The sequence below is a fragment of the Chelonoidis abingdonii genome, chromosome 4 (assembly GCF_003597395.2).
Source record: "Chelonoidis abingdonii isolate Lonesome George chromosome 4, CheloAbing_2.0, whole genome shotgun sequence".
Classification (NCBI taxonomy): Eukaryota; Metazoa; Chordata; order Testudines; family Testudinidae; genus Chelonoidis; species Chelonoidis abingdonii.
In genome coordinates, this window is record NC_133772.1 from 70,571,237 (window position 1) to 70,594,336 (window position 23,100).

The 23,100-nt window shown below is 39.5% G+C and overlaps 1 protein-coding gene across 1 annotated transcript in view; it reads left to right on the top strand.

The window, feature by feature from the left end:
• CD44 (CD44 molecule (IN blood group)) overlaps positions 1-19,028 on the top strand; it is a 99,163-nt gene extending 80,135 nt beyond the window's left edge. The window contains exons 14-20 of the mRNA XM_075065848.1: positions 895-1,074; positions 3,138-3,380; positions 6,129-6,308; positions 7,425-7,610; positions 11,812-11,910; positions 13,697-13,775; positions 18,105-19,028. Coding sequence (XP_074921949.1) covers positions 895-1,074; positions 3,138-3,380; positions 6,129-6,308; positions 7,425-7,610; positions 11,812-11,910; positions 13,697-13,775; positions 18,105-18,321 — 1,184 coding nt within the window. The 3' untranslated portion in view covers positions 18,322-19,028. The remainder of the gene's footprint in view (positions 1-894; positions 1,075-3,137; positions 3,381-6,128; positions 6,309-7,424; positions 7,611-11,811; positions 11,911-13,696; positions 13,776-18,104) is intronic.
• Positions 19,029-23,100: the final 4,072 nt, after the last annotated feature.

Sequence of the window (23,100 nt, forward strand, 5' to 3'; positions counted from 1 at the left end):
TCTTCATGCCATGTAACTGAGGTCAAACTGAGTTACAAAGGCAAGCTGATGCTGCTATTTCTTCTCTTCTCGCTGTTACTTTTACCTCTATTGTCAGAGGATTTCTGTTGAAAACATTGCCCCTGAACAGGAACATGGCCAGTGATAATGTTATGGAAAATAGAAAGTCCTCTCTGCTTTTCTGTTCTTATGCTCTAAAGCACCAATTCAGCAAACACTTAAGAACATTCTTAACTTTGAATATGTGAGTAGTCGCACATGATGACATGTTTGGTGCAATACCACCTAAATACAGCAGGAATATCAAATTAAATATTGCCAATTTCATTCTATCATTTTCTTATATGTTGTTATGTGCCCTTTATGTTACAGAAGCAGGTTTGCTCCCACCCATGGTCAGACTCTATTTGTCTGGAGGGAGTGTAACTAAATGAAACTGTGAAATCTTGAAAGAGAAAATTAATAGTTGTAAATGAGACATAATCTTCATTCTGAGTGTCTGATCAAACCTGAATTATGGGACCAAATTCTTGCAGCTGCTGCTACTTTGTTGTTCTTGCTTCTGTGCCGATTTTCACTATGTTTATGGTCAGCCAAGGCACAGTCTTGAAAAATAGTACAGTGCTGGTAAAAAGATTCAGAAAACTACGAATGTATCTTGAATCAGAAGAGCATTGAAGTGTGAATTTAAGTTCTGTTGATATCAATGGGACAGTTTTCTGAACTGAGATAATAAAGAGGAGCAAAACCTTTATGCCCTTTCTATGCTACTGAGTGTAGTAGATATATGAAAGGACAAGGCCTGTGGTACAGAGAAGAACTGAAGAAGAGAATAATATGAAGAGTGGTTCTGTGTGTATTAATTTCACAATTGCTTCACCACCATCATAATAGCTATGGTCTCCAATGGTGGGGCCAAACATGAAGACTCAACCCAAGATCCATTACTGCATACTGTTCATCCTCGTTGGGGCAATGCAGACAAGTATCCCACGAATGTCACTAGGAATGATGTGCTCCCTGGAATTATTCCTCCAAGTGAAAACGATCAGGAAAATGAATCTTCTCATACAGGTACCAGAAAAAATAAAATTAATTATGCGTGAGAATTTCAAAAACACTTGTCATTGACCTAAATCTGCTCTCATTGAAATCAGTAGGAGTTTTACTATTTATTTTGACAGGACAAGAGTTTGACTAATGCTGAATACTTTTCAAAATCCCACCCTATAGTCCATTTACTTCCTATTTGGAAGGAATAACACTACTACATCTGTAATTTCATTATGATACTCTATTGAAAGTCTATTGACAAAATTTGGTTTAGAGTGGGACTGTGATCATTAGCATGGAATCTAAAATTTCCTAGGTTGTGATTTCTTGTTTGCATTTTTCTGAGTTAATGTATTGGGTTTTCTCTGACTATGTTGATTAAAGTTTGCTGAATAATGAAAAGCAAGATTCACACATAACGTGTAGGTAAAAGTGAAATCCCAAAAGAGAAGAGTATTGGTCACTATCATATTAATGGTCAGTCCTCAAACTCAGTAACTGAGATAAGACTTGGATTACAGAGGCACCTTGCTGCTGCTATATCTTTTCTTGCTAAGACATCTATCTATGTTATCAGCATGGATAAGTTCAGCCAAATCATAGTGCCCAATCAGCCAGATGGTGTTGGTTAAAAGTTGAGAACATCAATGATAATGTGGAACAAAATAAAGGGTCTCTGATTTCCTTCTCCTACAAACTTAATACAGTAGAAGTATAAACCTTAAAGGTCAAATGTAGAGCTGAAGATGAGAATATTTTGCAAATGTTAAGTTCACAACTGATTCAACCATCATCATAAAAGCTGCCATTGCCAGTGATGGTGCCAAATGTGAAGACTCATCCCATAATATACTCCCCCATCTGGATCCGGGATGAGACAGTAAAGACAACTATCCTACAAATACCACCATGAATGATTAGCTACATAGTGAACATGAAGATGAATCTCATCACTCTCTGTGAAATGAGATATTATTTCTTCTGCACAGTTCTCATATAAAATATTTCATAATAAGCTTTCACGATGTGAAACAAGGAGAATTTGCCAGATATCCATAGATAGTGCTAGATGTTTTAATAATTGCTGTTTTCACTACTCTCTCTCTTCCTGGATATTGGCATGATGGAGTTTTTTTATTCTGATTCTCTGTATTAAATACTTTTTAGAGACTCTTCCACCAAGAACAGTGGAAGTTTTGTTCTTTCATAAAGTATGCTTATTGAGTGTCTTACTAATCATTTGACAGCGTGGTAATGGCAAACCCTCACATTTTTGTATCTTGCTTTCCTATTAACTTTTATATTTCATCACTAAGTTTGTTTAGTGTACTTACAATGCGGCAGTGCAAATCTGGAGAGGTGGTAGTGGTTTAGATTAGCTTTTTGAAGGCTTAACTTTTTCACTAGGAGGGCGGTGAAGCACAGGAATGGGTTACCTAGGGAGGTGGTGGAATCTCCTTCCTTAGAGGTTTTTAAGGCCCGGCTTGACAAAGCCCTGGCTGGGATGATTTAGTTGGGGATTGGTCCTGCTTTGAGCAGGGAGTTAGACTAGATGACCTCCTAAGGTCCCTTCCAACTCTGATATTCTATGATTCTATGATTGTCCCTATGGCTCATCAACAATCTCTTTATAGCAGAGCACTATAAAGGAATCAGAGAATGGATTTTACATAATAATTAGAGTATCATAAATTCTTCATTCTATCATGTCATTTTATGTTGTGTGTGCCTGAACCGTTCTAAGGAGTGTCGCCTAAGGACTATCACAATAATGAATCAGTGAAATCTCAAAAGAGAAAATCATTGTCATACTAATTGGACATGGTTCCAATGTTCAACATTTGTGATGAATCCTAAATTACAGGGTAAGATGTCTCTGCTACTTGCTCTTAGTATTTTAACAGTCTTGCTTCTATGTCTATTGTCACTGGGACTCGTCTAAATCAAACCGCAACCCTAAGAAATAGCAAGAGAGTGTGGGTTGTAAAGCTGAGAAACCAGTGACAATGTGAAAGAAAGCAGAAGGCCCTCTCTTCTAATCCTCTAAATACAGTAGAAATGCAAAAGATCTTGGCCAAATGTAGAGCAAAGAACTGAAGATGAGAATAATGTGTTTTTTGCAAATATCAAATTCACAGCTGATTCAACCATTGTCATAACAGCTGTTACCTCCAATGATGGTGCCATATATGAAGACTCAACCCATGATTCACTGCCTCTAGATAATCAACCAGAATGGGGCAGTGAGGACAAATATCCTACAAATACCTCCAGGGATTATGTCATACCTGGACTTATTCCTGACAATGAAGCTGAGTCTTATACAGGTACCAGTAAGATAAGGAATTATATTCATTTCACCACCCTGTGTGTAATGAGACATAATATCTTCTGCATACAATTTATTCACTATTATACCTTGTTGGAAATCTAAATTCTCAGCACAGAGGTGCATTGGTGTGGTGACGGTGTTTTTGACCTTATTGCATGGAATCAGTTGAACAACTATTTTTATTTTTTAAATTTTCTTCTCTCTTTTTTCCTGAGTCTGTATATTGAACTTTCCTCTGGCTTTTTCTGTGTGATGACTAGAATGTATTGAATAATGAAAATAAGATTTAAAAAATGTATTTGTGAGTCTGAGCCTTGAATTGAATTGATCGTATATTTTGCTTTCTCCTTATTCTGTGACAACCAGAGATTCCCCTAAACCAGAAAAGCAGCAGAGAATCCTGTGGCACCTTATAGACTAACAGACCTTTTGGAGCGTGAGCTTTCGTGGGTGAATACCCACTTCGTCAGATGCAGGTAGTGGAAATTTCCAGGGGCAGGTATATATATGCTAGCAAGCAAGCTAGAAGATAATGAGGTTAGTTCAGTCAGGGAGGATGAGGCCCTGTTTCTAGCAGTAAGGTGTGAAAACCAAGGGAGGAGAAACTAGGTTCTGTAATTGGCAACCATTCACAGTCTTTGTTTAGTCCAGAGCTGATGGTGTCAAATTTGCAGATGAACTGAAGCTCAGCAGTTTTCTCTTTGAAGTCTGGTCCTGAAGTTTTTTTTGCTGCAGGATGGCCACCTTAAGGTCTGCTAAAGTGTGGCCAGGGGGTTGAAGTGCTCTCCTACAGGTTTTTGTTTATTGCCATTCCTGATATTTGTGTCCATTATCCTTTCCGTAGTGACTGTCCAGTTTGGCTGATGAACATAGCAGAGGGGCATTGCTGCATATGATGGCGTATATTACATTGGTGGACGCGCAGGTGAATGACAGTGATGGTATGGCTGATCTGGTTAGGTCCTGTGATGGTGTCGCTGGTGTAGATATGTGGGCAGAGTTGGCATCGAGGTTTGTTGCATGGTTGGTTCCTGAGCTAGAGTTACTATGGTACGGTGTGCAGTTGCTGGTGAGAATACGTTTCAGGTTGGCAGGTTGTCTGTGGGCAAGGATTGGCCTGCACCCAAGACCTGTGAAAAGTGTGGGATCGTTGTCCAGGATGGGTTGTAGATCCCTGATGATGCGTTGAGGGGTTTTAGCTGGAGGCTGTATGTGATGGCCATGGGAGTCCTGTTGGTTTCTTTTCTTGGTTTGTCTTGCAGTAGGAGGCTTCTGGGTACACGTCTGGCTCTGTTGATCTGTTTCCTAATTTCCTCGTGCGGTATTGTATTTTTGAGAATGCTTGGTGGAGATTTTGTAGGTGTCGGTCTCTGTCTGAGGGGTTAGAGCAGATGGCGGTTGTACCTCAGTGCTTGGCTGTAGACAATGGATCGTGTGATGTGCCGGGATGGAAGCTGGAGGCATGAAGGTAGGCATAGCGGTCGGTAGGTTTCGATATAGGGTGGTGTTAATGTGACCATCACTTTTTGCACCGGTGGTGTCTAGAAAGTGGACCTCCCGTGTAGATTGGTCCAGGCTGAGGTTGATGGTGGGGTGGAATGGAACAGATGGAATACAAGCTGTCAGAAACAGTATCCCTGATGATGCCACAGCACAACTGGCTGCTGAGCTCTGTGCCTTTATACTCAACACAACTATTTCAAGTTTAATGAAATATATATCTCCAGGTCAGTGGCACTGCTATGGGCACCCGCATGGCCCCACATATGCCAATATTTTTATGGCTGACCTGGAACAACGCTTCCTCAGCTCTTGTCACTCATGCCCTTCTCTACCTACGCTACATTGATGAAATCTTCATCAATCGGACCGCATGGGAAGGAGACTCTAGAAAAATTCCACCATGATTTCAACAACTTCCACCCCACCATCAACCTCAAAGACTGTGAATGGCTTGCCAATTACAGAACCAGTTTCTCCTCCCTTGGTTTTCACGCCGCTACTGCTAGAACAGGGCCTCATCCTCCCTGACTGAACTAACCTCGTTGTCTCTAGCTTGCTTGCTAGCATATATATACCTGCCCCTGGAAATTTCCACTACCTGCGTCTGTCAAAGTGGGTATTCACCCACGAAAGCTCACGCTCCAAAACGGCTGTTAGTCTATAAGGTGCCACAGGATTCTCTGCTGCTTTTACAGATCCAGACTAACACGGCTGCCCCTCTGACCCTAAACCAGAGAAATCCCTAAATGTCTTGGCAGGTCAGGTTGCTAGATATATGTAGAAAATAGAGCCTGGTAATTCCAAAATCCCATTTTTTTTATCCTATATTACCAGCAGCCTAAATATTTTCTGTCTCGTTGTGCTTTAATGACATTCTGATTTACAGAGATAAATTTGGTGAGGTGCTGTTGCATTTGTGAGCTTATCTGACTGCTTCTCCCATTGGCTGAGATCAGATCTGAGTTCCAGAGACAAGTAGATACTTCTGCTTTCCCTGCTCAGGCTTCCATGCCCATTATCATTAGGGTTCTGTTAAACCACAGTAATGCAACAGTGTTGGTTAAAAAGGTGAGAAATGTGGATCAAAAGCCTTCTGTGCTTCTCTCCTCTGATACTCTAAATACAGCAGAAATTTTAAAGAGCCAGGCCAGGCATAGAGGCAAACAGTGAAGATGAGACTAACATGGCTAGTGCTTTTGCAATTATTAAGTTCCCAATTGCTTCACCATCATTATAACAGCTGTGGTCTCCAATGATGGTGCCACACATGAAGACTCAACCCAAGATCCATTGTTGCACAGTGTTCATCCTGGCTGGGGCAATGAAGACAAGTATCTCACAGCTACCTCTAGGGATGATGTGCTACCTGGAATGATTCCTCCAAGTGAAACTGAACATAAAAATGATTCTTCTCATACAGGTACCATTAAGAATAATAAATTATCGTCTTGTTACTTGTTTTTTTTGGATGAGACAGTTTTAATTGTTATTTCACCATTTTTAATATGCTAAAGGTCTATTGATAACTCTTAGTAAGTTGTAGCATGTTATCGTACCTGATTACAGGAAATCAGCTAATCAAAATTTTCTGTAATATTGTGAAATTATTTTTTGTTTTAGTTTGTTCTTGACTTGTGTCTTTTTGTGTTAAGAGTTTCTTCCTTGTGTTGTTGGATTGGTACATAATGAGTTTGCATGAGGGCTATTCTCCTTGTCTCCTTAGGTAATGCTAGGTGTCCTAATAATCATTCTTCTTGCTACTCTATCGTTTTGCAAGCTGTACAGCTTGGTGATGCCAAGCACTCTCATTTTTGATCTTGCATTCCTGTTAATCTTTAGATTATCCTCTCTGAGTTTATGTTCTGGTGCGCTTGTAATTGGGGGATATAAATCTGGTGCGGTGATGGTGTTTTGGGTGAGATCTTCTGATGGCTTGCTCCTGTGGCTCACCAGTAAGCTCTTTATAGAAGAGCACTGTCTAGAGGATCAGGGACAGGATTTTACAAAATAATTGCAATATCATAAATTCTCCATGCCATTCCATCAGACCTTCATATGTTGTCTGTGCCTTTTATGTCACTGAAGTCTGTTCTAAGCAGTATCACTTAAGGACAAGAACATAAAAGAAATTAGTGAAATTTCTAAAGAAAAAGTAATTGTCATATTTATTGGACATAGTTCCAAAGCTCGGCATCTGTAATCACTCCTGATCACTCCTGGCTGCTTCTTGCTCTTGGGTTTGTTTGTTTTGGGTTGTTTTATTTGGTGGTCTTGCTTCTGTGTCCATTGTCACTGAGACTCTTCTAAATTAAATCATAACCCTGAATAACAGCAAGAGGGTGTTGGTTAAAATGTTGAGAAACCAGTGACAATGTGAAAGAACGCAGAAGGCTGTCTCTTCTTATGCTCTAAATCCAATAAAAATGTAAAAGATCAAGGCCTGTTGTAGATACAACAGGACCGGAAGAGGAAAATAATAGTGCTGGTGGTTCTACAAATATTAAGTTTAAAATTGATTCAAGCATCATCATAACAGCAGTGGTCTCCAATGATGGTATCAAACATGAAGATTCAACTAAAGATCCACTGACACCTGGCATTCATCTTGGAGGGGATGATGAAGACAAATATCCCACAAACAATCCCATTGATAATTTGAGACCTGGAGTTTTTTCTGACATTGAAAGTGGACATGGCAGAGGACCAGCTTCTACAGTCACCAGTAAGAACAGTGAATTACAATAATTTTGTCTAATCCTTCACCCTTTTTTAATGTCTTTTGATATAAAGGTAAATTTGTAAAGTATTGGGGGAAATGTTATGATCCAAAAGTTTTTTCTTTTAACTGGAGTTTTGAAAGCTAGAAAGTGTTTTAATTGTAGAACTATGTGAAGTGGGATGATTTAAGATTAGTGTTTCTAGCAATCTTTCTCCTTAGAGAAGATGAGTAGCATTGCTTCCTTTCACCAACTCTGGGGATCCTCTCTAGAACATCAGAGAAACATCTGATTGCAATTGCTAGTGTTCCAGTGTCAAGCTGTGGAGATAGTATTTTCTATACTAACAGCTCAAAACACAGAGCACTTTTGTTCCATCTTCCTGATCATTTTATTCATTTTATTCTCTGTCATTCTCTGTCATCCAGCAGTTATTTTGAATGCTAGCAAAGTAACACTTAGTCCAACCAGCCCTTACCCCACCCTCCTGATATTATGAACGGAAGAGAATGGAAGAGAATTTCCAGTATGGCATTTCCGCCTCCCCCTTCCTCCCCCTGAGTAATTTTGCTGTTAAGTAACTCATCAGTGATTATTGGCATCTGTGGGTGCTAGGAAGCAATAAGCTTTTCATTTCTCAGCTGCTTCAGTTTTAAAAACGTATTTCTGACAGAGCTCGTTTGTATAAAGAAATAACATGCATTGATCACAGTGTGAATGTTGTTGTTCCATGTTGTAACATGCAAGTAATTATATCTGAAAATTAAGAGGCTTTCCTGTATGCCCAAATGTACTTTTCATTTAAAATATCAACCCAGAGGCTAAGGTTTTCCTAGATGCTATCCCTTCTCAGTCATGCTGCGACAAATTGTCTATTGGTATAACTCCATAGAACTCAATGCAGTCGTGCCAGCAGAGAATTTGTCCAACAATCTACAGCCATTTTTTGCACACAACCAAAAATATGAACATGTATTTTTGAAGATAGTCATGAAACATTAATAGTTTAAGAGTTTGCATCAAATAAACACTTTAATTTGATTTTGAAAGGAGCTTTGAATATGAAAAATGAGTTGGTTCTATGGTGGAGACACACTGATTTGGTTTCTGTAGTTTCTGGACTCTATCTGGGTTACATTAAATGTTGTAGATGTTACTCTCTTCCCACACCAGTTTTACACTGGCATAATTCCATTGGCTTTGGTGGAGGCAGTGTTATTTACATTGGTTTAAGTGAGATCAGAACCCAGCCCTCAGTCTTTTCAGAGCTTAATGAACAACATGATACAAACTCAGCAAAATAAACCAGATCAAAACTGCCTTTAGAGGCTAAATTTTATAGAGCATAGATGCCTCAAGTATTATAAATGTAATAACTATATTTTATAAAATGCCATTTTATTTTTCTATTTGTAATATTTAAATGTCTAACTTGCAAAGGAGAACTCATGTCTCCTGACTTCCAGTCCCCCATTTTATTAGGCTCTCTCCCTAATTTACTGTGTGTACATTAAACACTGTGTAGAAATGTTTGGTTGCTTTTCTTTTTTGAATATGTAAAATCTGACAGAGCTGGAGCTGAGGTCCCTTTCAAGGATCATCTGTTTAGATTCTTAGCAGAATCAAAGACGTGATATTAACGGAGCAACAGAGCTCATGAGACCCTCCTCCCAACATTTTCCCTGCTATGGCATGCTGTGCATCCATTTCTTTTAGTGCTGTGGCATCACAGCAAAGCAGAGAGAATGCTAGGTCACAACTCTATCCAGTGGAAAATGTGTGCACACGTTGAGGGAGGGAAGGAAGGTCTTTTTTTCATGAGATGGGCCCTGCGAATCATGAATGGAATGACAAAGAAAGTTCACTTCCCATGTTAATAGAACATATTTAAAGGCTCATTCTTTTCTTAGTTTGCTATGCCTCATGTTTTGACTTGCTTTTCCTCTATAGTCATGTTCAGCTGTGGTCTGTCATCATAAATATGACTGATCTTTTGCCCAAAAGCCACAGTGGGATAGTGAAAACATGCACTGAAGAAATCCAAATACATATTTGATTCTTCACAAAGAAATAATATGGTTAAGTTGTCATAAGATGAACCTCACAGAGGTCCCTAGCACCCTTTTCTGTCTACTTCCTGCAAATGTCTCCTATGGAGGGGATAATCTGGGCCTGTGATGTTAAGTTGCATAATTGAATCCTAAATGTTGTGAATATTTCTGTGGTGTTGATAATATAGTTCTAGACAGCTAAAATCTTTAGTAAATATCTGGGCTTTATTGCTATACAAAAGTTAGCGGTTCAGTTCAAAGTGGTTTTGTGGATGGAGCATCATGCTAGGGCCTCTGATCAGGTAACAATGTCTCTTGAAGTCTGTGGGTACACAATCCACTGTAATAGTTTAACCATCTTTGTCTGTTTTCTTGGAGATCAGCTCAGCTCCACCAGATGCTAAATTCAGTGCTCAGTTCTTGTTGTGAGCTATGAATTTCCCATGAGATAGCATGAAGTAGTCCATCAGACATAAGTAAAAACACCTGGAGGTTTCATGAAGAACCTGTTAACAGCAGAAGAAAAATGTGCTGCTTAGTTGTTTGTTTGCCAGCTATTACTAGGAAATGAGGTCAGAGATTCTGGCCAGAGAGGAGTTGTGAAGTGCTTTGAAGGATGAGGGGAAATTTAAACTAGACAAGGAAGAATCTATGAGAAATTCAAAGGGTATATAGGTGTGTGTGGCGGTGTGGCTTGACTGGAAAAAGGCACCAATGTGAGGGTAGAGGAGGCTGAGACGTTCCCATACTCAAGAATTAAGTTGATCGGTGCACGGCCCAGCAAATGTTATTTAATGAGAAATAGGCCAGAATGGGGGTATGTGATTGAATTGCAGAGCTAATCCAACTTCACAACTCAACTGTCTTCCAGAGGCTTCACTTCTGGAACATGAAACTTCTGAGAACTGTAACCATATCAGCAGCTAAACAGAGTGCCTAGGGTCTAGAAGGACCATTCATAAAACCAACACCATCCGACATGGTGATGTCCTGGTTCAGCACGAAAGAGATACCTGCTCCAAGTATAACCCACTGGACCTATCTCTATAATGTAATCAGTTGATGTCACTATAGCAATGTTTGTGACCTTACAGACTGATTTGGCTAACCAATACCAATATAAAATCCATATATAGCATGGATTATAAACTTACTCTGGTCAGTAAATTGCTATGTGGCTGACTCCATTTGATTTGTGAAATCATGGAACCACTTGGGTCCTAGTCAATCCAATTCTTCTTCTTCTTCTCCCCAGACAGAAGGCTTTGAGAGTGCTGAGAGGACAGCGTGCTTGGCCTGATTGGAGAAAGTACCTCACACATTGCTCAACAGCATACGCGCTGGTTGTTTAAGGGCAGGGTCTCATCCAATATAAGGAAATAGTGCTTGTAGGTGCATGATGGTGATAAAAAGACAAAGGGATCTATCTGCAAGAGGACAATCCTTCCATTAGGAACAACATTCTGATGTTTGAGACCTCTTCATGATAGTAGTTTTCACAGTAAATGACAATTCTGTTTCGTGAATATTTGAGGTTTCCAAATTTGTTTTTGTTGCATATTGGAATGAAAACAAAACCTTTAGAAACTTTTCATGAAACAGATTTGTGTTGAAACCTCCATTTTTGGATTAAAAAGATGAGGTTTTCAATTTCCCTCTGTCTTTCTTTCTCTCTCTCTCTCGGGAATTGACCAGACTGTCCTTCCTGGAACTCAGAAACGTTCCTGTCAAAAATTTCATCAAAATCAATACCTTTCTGCAAAACATTTTTATTTCGATGAAACAGCATTTTTTGAGTGGAAATTTTCTGACCAGCTTCACATTTTAATCCATGAAACAGTAGCATGATAAAAAGTGAAAACTGCCCCAAAATAACAAGATGCTATTGTTGAGAAAAAGGAATCATATTATTCAAGATGACGAGGCCAGCCCTAGTTACACTGATTACGAACGTGTTTTGAAGAGCTGTGGGCTGTGCAATATTTTTCTATGCTACTTTAGTATGAGATTTTGCAGTGTAAATGTCTTCTTTCTAGACTCAAGGTGAACTTTGTAGTCATATCATCCTTTTGTGAAAGGACAAGTCTGTAGTCTATAGCTGCCTGTTAAATATCAACTAGGCTTGTTGGTCATAATGGATGTTTTTGTTCTCTAGGTTCTACATTTAACAAATACGATGGCAGAATAGCAAATCCATCTGGACAGGTCACAAAACCAAACATAGCTTCACAGCCAAGATCAGCCCAAATACCAGGTTGGTATCTCAAGCCATTGCCTTTGACAGTCTGATCACAGAATTAAAGAAATGGAGATGAAGAGGTTATTATAGGAGATCATAGCTAATCCACATTCCTGCCAGTGCGTTCAGTTCTTCAACTCTGAAGCAAAATATTCAGGACACTTGGAAAGGTGAAAATAGAGATCTAGAGCACTGGGAGGTTTTGCATATGTCGCAGATGCTTTTTCTTCTGTATTATCTACAATGTGTATGATTATATGTTAGAAAGATATCATACCAGATTCTACCTCCATTCTAGCGTGCCCAGCACAATGTCAATGGAAGTGATCCCATAAAAGTAGCTTCACTGTTGGGCCTAATTTTGCTCTCACTTACATTGGTATATCTTCATTGATTTACTGTCAATTTACACTTGGGTAAATGAATTCAGAATCAGGCTCAGAATTTACAGTCAGTGTCAGGTTCTCATGTAGTAGCTCTATGATGCAAAGTTTGGATTGTAAACAGTGTAGGGAAATGTATTAACTGGAAACAAACAAACAAAAAAGCCTTTCTCTATTGTTTCCAGATTTCTGCTGGTATGATCCAGTTTTTCTGAAACCAAAAATGGAGAGCAAAGTTGACCTCAAAATGTCCCTTTAAAGCAGGGGTGGGCAAACTTTTTGGCCTCAGTGCCACATCGAGGTTTGGAAACTGTATGAAGGGCTGGTTAGTGGAGGCTGTGCCTCCCCAAACAGCCAGGCATGGCCTGGCCCTGCCCCCTATCCAATCCCCCCAGCTTCTTGTCCCGATGGCCACTCCCCGTTCCCTGCCAGCTCCTGAGGGACCCCTGCACCATCTACCCACTTCAGTCTCCTGACAGCCCCCAGAACCTCCGCTCCTGACTGCCCCCCGCCACCCAATCCAACCTCCCCCCCATTCTTGGCTGCCCCCCTGGAACCCGTGCCCTCATTCAACCCCTGTTCCCTGCCCTCAGACGACCCCCACCCCCTGACCACCACCTGAACTCCCCTGCCCTCTATCCAACCCCTCCACTCCCTGCCCCCTTACCGCGCTGCCTGGAGCACCAGTGGCTGGCAGCGCTACAGCCACACTGCCCAGATAGAGCCAGCCACGCCACTGCGCAGCACAGAGCACCAGGTCAGGCTGGGCTCTGCAGCTGCGCTGCCCCAGGAGCTCGAAGCCTGCTGCCCAGAGCATTGCACTGGCAGCGTGGCAAGCTGAGGTGGTGGGAGAGGGGGAACAGCAGGGGAGGGGCTGGGGGCTAGCCTCCTGGGCCAGGAGTTCAGGGGCTGGGCAGGAAGGTCCCACCTCTGTTTTAAAGGTTTAGGATCTGTTTAAATGGCAAAATGAAGAAAAGTGTAGGCCTTCCACTTTGCTTTTAAGTCACCTCTATTTGAATATTGTTTCAGATATCTCAAAACCAGACCCCTCTCTCTCACTGAAGAAGTAAATGACTAATGCAAATCCTTTCCCCCGCTATAGGCCCAATCACTGTCTCACAGTATAGAGTTTCCAGATGTTAACATTCAGTGACAGTTTCGTTTAATTTGACATTCAACATCATTAAATGTATTTCTCATTCACATGCTCAGTGTAACTATCAGTAATGTCTTAGCACAGTTTTACTTACACTCTTGTGTTAGTACCATATTATATTTACATTCTTGCATATTAGAAAAAACCCTGACAGTAATAGGAGAGCTGTATTGTAAACAAATGCAAAAGTGTCCAAGTTCCTGCTATTGTGTCAAACTGCAAATTAGAATAGAAGCTAAATTATTTCCCAATTCCACCACAGAATGGCTGATCATAGTGGCTTCTCTTCTGGCACTGACATTGATTCTGGCAGTCTGCATTGCTGTCAACAGTCGGAGCAGGTAAGGAAGCCCATTTTTAGCTTTGGTTAGAGGAGGTGATTGATGGAGGACATGCTTCCTTGCTGTCTTTATTGTTGGGAGATCTATGAAGCTTCTGGTAGATTTGGAAAAGCACAGAGAGAAGTTTCTGCCAAAATGGCACTCTCTGTGAACAGCACACCTCTTCTTTTGTAATAAACAGTAGTTATCAGACGTTTCTGAGGTTTGAGGCTCTGGTCCTGTGCTGAGCACTGTGCAGTGAACCCTTGCACGTTATGTGGAACCCTACTGACATCAGTGGGTGAATAGGTCATTATTGTTGTTCATTTTCACAGTAACAAAAACTGAACTTATGCATGGTAGAGTAAGGGAATAATTTCTCTGTGTTTTACATACTAATGGCCTGATCCTGCTTCCGCTGAGGTCAATGAAAGTTAATAATATGCTAGATGGATGTGAACAGAAGCACATACAGTAAATAACAAGGTGGTCTCCAGGTTAACTAAATATAAACCCACTGTGTGTGTTGCATAGGCCACAAGAGTACAATTACTCTATGTGATAAGCTGTATACACCGCATCCAGAGGACTGTAGAGACAGGATTCACCTGCTCCCACTAGCTAAAGGAAGGGTCACAGCTGCCAATCCTGATCGCAGGAGTTTGCAGTGAGCCTAGCTGGATCAGCTGCAGAGAATCAATTCCCCAGTCCCTCCAGCAGATTATAAAAGGGTTCTGCTATGGGGAATTTGAAGCTGGTGCTGATGACTGGAGGAATGGTTCTTTAGTTAGAAGGCTGGAATTGAGGGAAGAATTGAATTGGGAGGGGGAGAAGGTGGTCCTTTGGATCTTGGCTGACATCAGCCACAATTTTGACCTTTGCTTTAGGATTGGTTGAGGGAAACCCTGTAGTAAGTCTAATTTAGCAGAAATCTTTTAAGTATTCAGAATATTCCTTGGCAGTGTCAAGTTCACTACTTTTCTTCCTTGTTCTCTTAGCTTATAGTGTCATTTCTACAGCATCTTCCGTATGAGGCTCTTTTACAAACATTAGGGAAAATATCCTCACAACACCACCACGAGATAGATAAATACTATTTGCCTCCATCTACAGATGGGGAAGCCAAGGCACAGAAAGGTTACATGACTTACCCAAGTTTAACCAGGAAGTCTGTGGAAGCCAGGTCTCCTTACTCAAAATTCTAAACACAGGATTGTCTTTCTTCTCTTATTAATAGCTGTTCTGAGGTTTACTATTATTTGTTGGTAATAGATTGCCACTTTTATTTTAAACTTGAACTTTCCATCAGTGCAAATATTCTCATACACTTTTGTCATAGTACACAATGAGCTACATTTAATTCCGAGGTTACACTGGCCCTCTTCGAAAGCAGTGATTCACTCACCTCTGGTACCTGCATGCCCAAGAAAGTGAGTGTTGCTTAAGAGGGAGGAGACATAGCCAGGCTGGCCATTTAAATGTGATCTCCACTAGCAGCATACCATAGTGGAAATTAAAGCTGGCGGGAGGGAGCCCTTGATTAGATCCTCCCCCAAACAAAAGCTAGCTTATGTGAAACGGGGAAGTGCAAATTGGGTGAACTCAGACTGTGATTTGTAGGCCAGGTCCTCAGCTGATGTAAAATGATATTGTTCTGTTCAAGTCAACAGAGATGGTGCTGATTTACGCTGGCTGAGGGTATGACCCTATGATTATATCCACGTTGTGTGCTACTTTGATAGTCTAGAGAAATTGCTACTCTAAACACACAAGGTAAAACACACAAGAATCTACAACCTCCCTCTTGTTAGTTGATCTAGGAAATAGAATATGAATATTATGGTTTATTGAATTGTATCACTCTGCTATGTCTAGAAAGCTGAGACTGCCTTCTTCTTCTCCCCCTGTTTCCCTCCACCCCACAAATCACCATATAAACAGCCAGGTCCAGCCATGATCAAATACAGATAGATTCTGTCCAAAAATTAAACAATCTGGAAGCTATACATTATTAACTACTTTTTAAAGTTGAAAACATATTTTTACTTTGAAATTCAGGGAGTTAAATGATACATACAGCATAATGCTAGGTGTACACACACACGCACCTGCTAATTTGTACTGACTGGAAGGCAAATTTTGTGAAGTAGGAGGTAGAGGTCTGCTCCAACACCCATTGAAGTGAAGGGAAATCTTTCCATTGACTTTAAGGGACACTGGATCAGGCCTTAAATTAATAAATTCAGGTTTTTTTTTTTTTTTTTTAAATCATGGGTAACTTTTTGCTCATCTATTTGACAAGTGTAAATTAGTGTTAATTACTTACAGTAATTTATACTACCTAATAAGCATACTGTAGAATATTTTCTAAAAAATTATGTCTTAGAAATATGAAAATAGTAATTTATGATCTCACAATAGCAACTCTGTGTTGTGAGATCTTTGCTGAAAAGCAGGATGGAGTAAACTGAAGGTTTTGAGAGAGGGTTGTTAGGGAGTTAGAAAGTAGAATTTGGAAGACTTTCACACATATATTTTTAAATGACCAACTAAGTTATAATGTGTTTCCAATATTTACTTGAACTTTAACCAACCAATCACATATAGTTTCATTCTCCTTCTCATACAGAATGATCAGGAAGAATATATTTTAATGCTTCAGAATCCAGTTTTCACAGGAAAACTTTGACTTGCCTAAAGCACCAAAATGTTTGATTCATTGCTCAAGAGACTGAGCCTCTTTAGTTGGGAGGTTTATGTGCCATAGAATGTCTTAGAAATTCCAACCAAAGAAGTAGATCATTTTGGTGAATAGGGAATAGCTTGATCTTATAATTTAAATTTTCCCTTTTTCACAGTTCCTATCTGGGTTAAATTTTGAAATAGTGTGACCCAAGGTCCAGCATGACTTGTGGAGCCCCAACAAAATGAATGAATATTTTATGTAAAGAATCTGCCTTTCTAGTCTGAATAGACTCTCCACAATATTCATGGATTGTGGAAGGTCCTTCTGTCCACAATCCATGATGAAATGCGGCACATTTTAGATATCATTTTGGAAAGAAATTATGTTCTGCCTCACATCCCATGGAATCCCATTACCGTGTAGTATTTTCTCTATTGGTGTTGTGTGAGTGTAATTCAGGGCTGAATTTGCTCACATGTGTTGCATAATGTAAACATAGCAAATTGAGACAAGGCGGATCTGCTCTCAGTCACATTGGCTAAAACAGCTGTTGTATGTCTGTCTGGCAAAAAATGTATATACTTGATTCAAACTACAGATGGAGAAATAATTTAACTGCCAAATTAGTAGTTCAAATGGAATTCACTTAGCCAAAGCAGGAAGCATTTTAAAACACGTTTGCATAAACACTGTAGTTGTTTTCAAGGAATAATGCTGCATGTGTATGTCTTTAATTAATTACATTTAACTGTGCAACATAACCACAAAGCCAGTTTAACCAGCTCCATGAGATATCCCTAAATGGTATAGAACCAGCACAGCTAGCGTCTATGCCACTCCTCCTACAGTATAACACAGAGTATGTTAGGGGGAAGCAGTGGCTGTTCCCATCCTCTTTTTCCAGAGTGCTGATGCATTATAATGAGTGTCAGCTGACATATCAATCTCTTGGGGCCATAGTCAGCAGGTACAGTTTGTAGCTGTACTAAGGCTGTTCAGAACTACATGAGGGATTGGTCAGCATAGAACCAGTCGCAGGATCAGAAAGCCTCAAATAACTTATTTGTGACCTCATCCGTAGCTGCATCCAGGATGCAGCTGAGAATCTGAGGCATAATAGCTAAGCCCAGTCTTTATTTTCCATCCTCAATATAACCTTTAACAAGCCAAACTGTTGATGATAATATTGTGACTCCTTCCACAACTGTCAGCATGGTTCTAGTCCTGACATTAAAAAGAGAACAGAAGACAAAAGTGATGAGAAAAGTGACCCTCTGGCACTCAGTCCATCTTACTCTTACCCTCTGGGATAACTGGAGATAGCTTGAAACCCTGGATCCAAATATTACCAGTTCCAAATGTTGAACCTTCAGACCTAGTTCTAAAAATAACTTGAGCAACATATGAAGGATGGGATTTTCCAAAGAACTGTGTTCCCACTTATGTCAATGGGAGCAGAATAAGACAGTGATGGATACTTTTGGATATCCGACCTGAAAAACGTAATATATCCACTAAAGACAAAAGCTTTATGTATTATATTTGAGCTTTTCTCCATTGACAGACTCAAGTTTTATTTCCTTTGCCTCCTTTCTATAAAATCTACTCTGTATGTTGTGCTTCCCAGTTCCATAATCTCCATTTGTGTTGCTTATTTTTACTAGATGTGGGCAGAAGAAAAAGCTAGTGATTAACAATGGCAAAGGGTCAGTGTCAGACAAGAAGATGGGTGGACTGAATGGAGAAGCCAGCAAATCTCAAGAAATGGTGCACTTGGTACATAAAGAACAGCCAGATAATCGAACAGGACCATGTGATGAATTCCTGACCACAGACGAAACGAAAAATCAACAAGAGGCTAACATGAAGACTGGGGTGTAATAGTGTTGGTCCATCTTGTAGATCGAGAGTTGGGGAAATCAAAATCACATGGAACTGGGCCTGGAACTCACAGATGCAATGTGCTACTGATGTCTTTTGAGCATAATTAAGCATACATTTTATTCTTTTTAATATTTTTAAAAATCAGGTCCAAATTAAAAAAAAAATTGACGTTGTTTTCTGATATAAGTGCCTGAGACTTGCATAAATTTGGCAGTTCCCATTTCCTACCTGGAAGACACTTATATGTAAGGAGGGATGTTAGCTGAAATAATATTTTCTCCAGTTGCAGCACCTTCACTAAGTGGATATACAGAAATATCTAGTCACTCCATCTCAAAGGCATTTATGATACTAAATTTACATAGTATGAGCATAGGTGAGGAATAAACATCTAGAGAAAAATAGAGTTAAATCAAAAAGGGCTTCTGTAGAGTTTGTATTACAGCAGAGTCTTTTCAAATTACCTTTCAGCCCTGGGGAGTTTGTCAAGTGCATTGAGGATCTGCTGGTATAGGCAAACTGTGACATTTTAGAGTGATTACAACTAGGGCTACAATGAGAGAACCCCAAAGTACAAAACTATGTATCTCTATTTTTTAAATGCCCATGGATATATAATGTCAATAATTTTTATTGGGGCAAGTGGGAAAAGACATGAAAACCTGAGCTGATACATAATAAACTTCTATTCTTTATCTTAACAATCTGTGCAGTTATCCTTCAGTTTCAAAACTGTATGTTACTGTTCCCCCCCATCAATCATATTTTGAGTATGTTCCCTAGTGAACCTTGTTAGTTAAGTTGACAAATAAATGCAGTGACCACAACTCAAACACACATTTCAAAACCTAGCAGTAGGAAATGATCAAATAAGATGGCAATATTTTGTTTCTTGCAGAACAGGGCTCTATCTATCCCTGCTCTCAGATTTATCATAAGATGTTGAGCTTAGCACAACCTGTTTTTTCCCATAATGGTTGCATGTTACACTATCTTGCTGGTATTTTAACAGTCAAATTAAAATTATGTGATGTTCTCTTTTGGATTCTACTTCCGCCATCTTTTTGTTTAAACTCTGCTTACTAAAAATGCCAAGAGAAATATTGTTCACTTGTTGAAACAAGAAGTTGGAAAACTGCATAAAGATCAAAGAAAATGAAAGAAAACTATTCCAACAACATAAAATAGCTGCAGCTGCACTGACACATGCTTCCCTCCTCTTTGTACATCCCATTTATGTAAAGTATTTGTGTACACTAAGAAGACGTTCAGTAATGTACACTGAATTGATTGTATATATTATCAGCAAGAAATCGATTACCAGCAATAGTCTATCCAACTTCGATTTAAGGAAAAATCTAAGTAAAAACAATTGATTATGTAATTATAATCAATGAGGACCCTATACGCCATGGGATGGGAACTGTTAAATGTTTAATCAATTAAGCAAAATAGTCCCATTCACTGACCATGGATCCTTAATGAACTGAGAAGAGCCCACTAGAGTCATTTATTTTAATTTCCTTTTTGAAGAAACTTCAGCAGTTAAAATTTCAGCTAGAATTGTCTAATATTGTGCTTTATTCGTACCATGAAATTGCTGAGGTTGTGTTTCTCAGTGTAGATCTTTAGCAGCTCTCCATAAGTGTTTGTTTAATGACATACTATAACTTGGTAATATTTCTCAGGCAGATTGCCATGGGTAAAATTCACTCTTGTGCAAGAGGGCCAGCAAAGCATGACTTAATTTGACTGCTTAAGTGGCATATGTCCTGGCCTACTGAACAGGGATGTTTCATATATAGAAAGTTACATGTTCGTGGGCTGTATATGATCATACGCTTTGAAGTCAATGGAGTTATACCTATTTACATCATCAGTAAATACAGTCCAATGTCAACATTCTCATCCTGTCATAAACATACATAACTCACTTTTGCTGTGGGATGTTTGTTTCCTTCAGGCATTTTTCATTCCTGAAGTAGTTTTTGACAGTGTTTTCCATCAGCCATTGTAAATCGGAATGGTCTCTTGCAGGATGCATTTAAATGGGCACCGTGCATAAAATTTGTTCAAAGCAGAGTCAGAACAAGGCCTATTCACCTCTTGAATCCTAGCTGAACATAGGGTCTCTGCAAAGACCTCTTTAAGTACAGGCTTTGGCATGTTACACATTCAAATTCTTACTCTAAACAGGAGTATACCTACTTAGATATTTAATGGGGAAATCTGCCATCTCCTTCCCATACTCAGTTTTAGTGTCTAGTATGTCAAGGACATCAAGACTTGACTTATTTGGAGGTTTGCTTTTTTATTTTTTTGATAAGGTGGCATAAAATCTGCCCTACAGAAGCAGTGCCTTTATTTTATATATGCAAAAGTGATTCATATTAGATGTCATGTGCCACATGTGTAATTAATTTGCATTATAATTTCTAAAATAGATTGTCATTTCATGCGTATAACAATTGTTTGTACTGAGGTTTTTATTGTTTGGGGACTTCTTTTGTTTATTACAGAGCACTCTTGATATATTTATATATTTATCAACAGATTAATTAGAAGGAAGAAAGAATCATCTCTAAATTTTAACCAGAGACATAGAAAAAATGTAAATTGAGCTTCCAAAAATAAAATTGATTCTAAATTAAGGGAAAAGATAAGACTGGCATTATTATAAGCTAGGGGTTTGGAGTTTTTTTGTTTTGCTTTGTACCAGTGAGCCACAGGTCTATTTACATGGTTGTAAACCCTAGGCTACACCCAGCTGAAACTCCCTGTACTCTTCAATGCTTTACTAACGTTGTGTGCGGGGTTTCCAAGCATTCATTCATCTGGGGGAAAAGCTCAGCTTGCCAATTTAAAATGGGTGGTTTGGCTTCTCTAGAAATTGAATGATGAGTCTAATTCTCATCTCACCAGAGCTGAATCCTGTAAGATGCTGACCTCCCATTGAAGTCAGTGGCCGTTGGGGGGGCTCAGCACCTAATGGAATCAAGCCCTTACATCTGTGTCACACCAGTGAAATTCCACTAACTTAAATCGATTTGGTGTGTGCATGGGCCCAAATATTTTTTGCTGGCACCACTTAATTTTCCAGTGAGACGGGTTTAAAAAGCAAAGTATAGGGCAACCTTATAAGTAGCATATGGTATTCAATTACCTCAAACAATGCTGAAAATAAGAAATATAGCCAATACTTAAATTTACATGGAAAAGTTATCTAAAGCACCGAGTGTATTAAGAGTGAGAGGTTACTATAGTCACTCTTTTTCTGACCAATGACTTCACCCATGTTTTTTGGATGATTTGTAAAGAATGGTTTATTGAAGCAGAGAAGTGAGAAGGGTTACATTATGTTAAAAAGTTTTATGGTAAGGGAGTGTTTTAAATATTTTTCACAATGTCTGTGGGAATCAGAATTCTAGTTTGATATTTTTATGTTTTTTCTGGCATCTCAGGGATGTTTTTTGTGTGTAATTTGACAGTAACAAGAACCTACCCTTGTATTAAATAGTTTGGAAAGATTTAGCATGCTGATAGAGACTTCCAACGAGATCATTACCAGGGCCCTGATTGCCACAGAGTAATGGAGCTGTGCAGAGACAGAGACTCCCCCCTTAATTAACCTTTCCATGACTCCAGGAAAGTAACTATTTCCCTCTCAGAATTAGCTGTGAGACCCAGGAGACTTAGGGCTTGTCTACACTTACCAGGGATCAACACTGTGGCGATTGATTTAGCAGGTCTAGTAAAGACCCATTAAATTGACCACAGATCGCTTTCCTATAGACTCCGGTACTCCATCAGAACGAGAAGAGTAAGGGAAGTCGACAGGAGAGTGTCTCCCATCGACATAGTGTACTGTGGATCCCACGGCATCTAAGCTATGTCGATTTGAGTTACACTACTAACATAATTCAAATTGCATAGCTTAGATCGTCTTTCCCTCATAGTGTAGACAAGGCCTCAAAGAAACTTCATTGAGCTAGCAGTTGTGGGGACTATTTTGATTTAGAATGGCCTCTTGGGGGAAGTTATTCAATACTGCAGCCAAAGCTTTTACTTCATCTTAGTAAGCTTCTCATGGCCCCTACTACTCTAGTTGTAGTTGATTAGACTGAATTAGATTTGACACTTTATATTTAGATAAATCTAGATACAAGTGATAGATCTGGATACTGATTAGCTTTCTGATATAGGGAAGAAGTTGCGGGGGTGAAATTATGCCTCCATTGAAGTCAGTGACAAGTCTCCCATTCACTTTAATGAAGTAAGGTGTTGTGGGGAACAGAGCTTAATGTGATTAGGATGAGAGAGAGAATGCTGTAGGCAGCAAGAAGTTTGTGAGATAGTTAAGAGAAGTGATACAGTGAGAGTGAAATCTCTATGTTGCTCACTGGGAAAGTCCCTTCACCAGAACTGGTATTTAGCAGCTGACACTTGAACATGTAATTCTAGGCAAAAAACCTGATCTGATCTTTTCCAATGAGCTTTCCTCCCACTTTTTGTAAGCTGAATGTGAGATCTCTCCCACTCGTAGCTCATCTAGTTATTACAATGCCAGGTGGCAGAACAACTGCTTTCCCTACTCAAAGTAAAGAAAACTCAAAGAGTGTGAATTTGGCAAAGAGGACTAATGATGCCCTCTAAATATGGTTCAGATTATACTTTTGTCTTCATTATCTCTATTTGAAGCTATTGTTAAAGATATACTTTCCCAGTGTTTAACACACGGCTTCTGAAACTGTCCATGCCAATACTTTCTGGCATCTA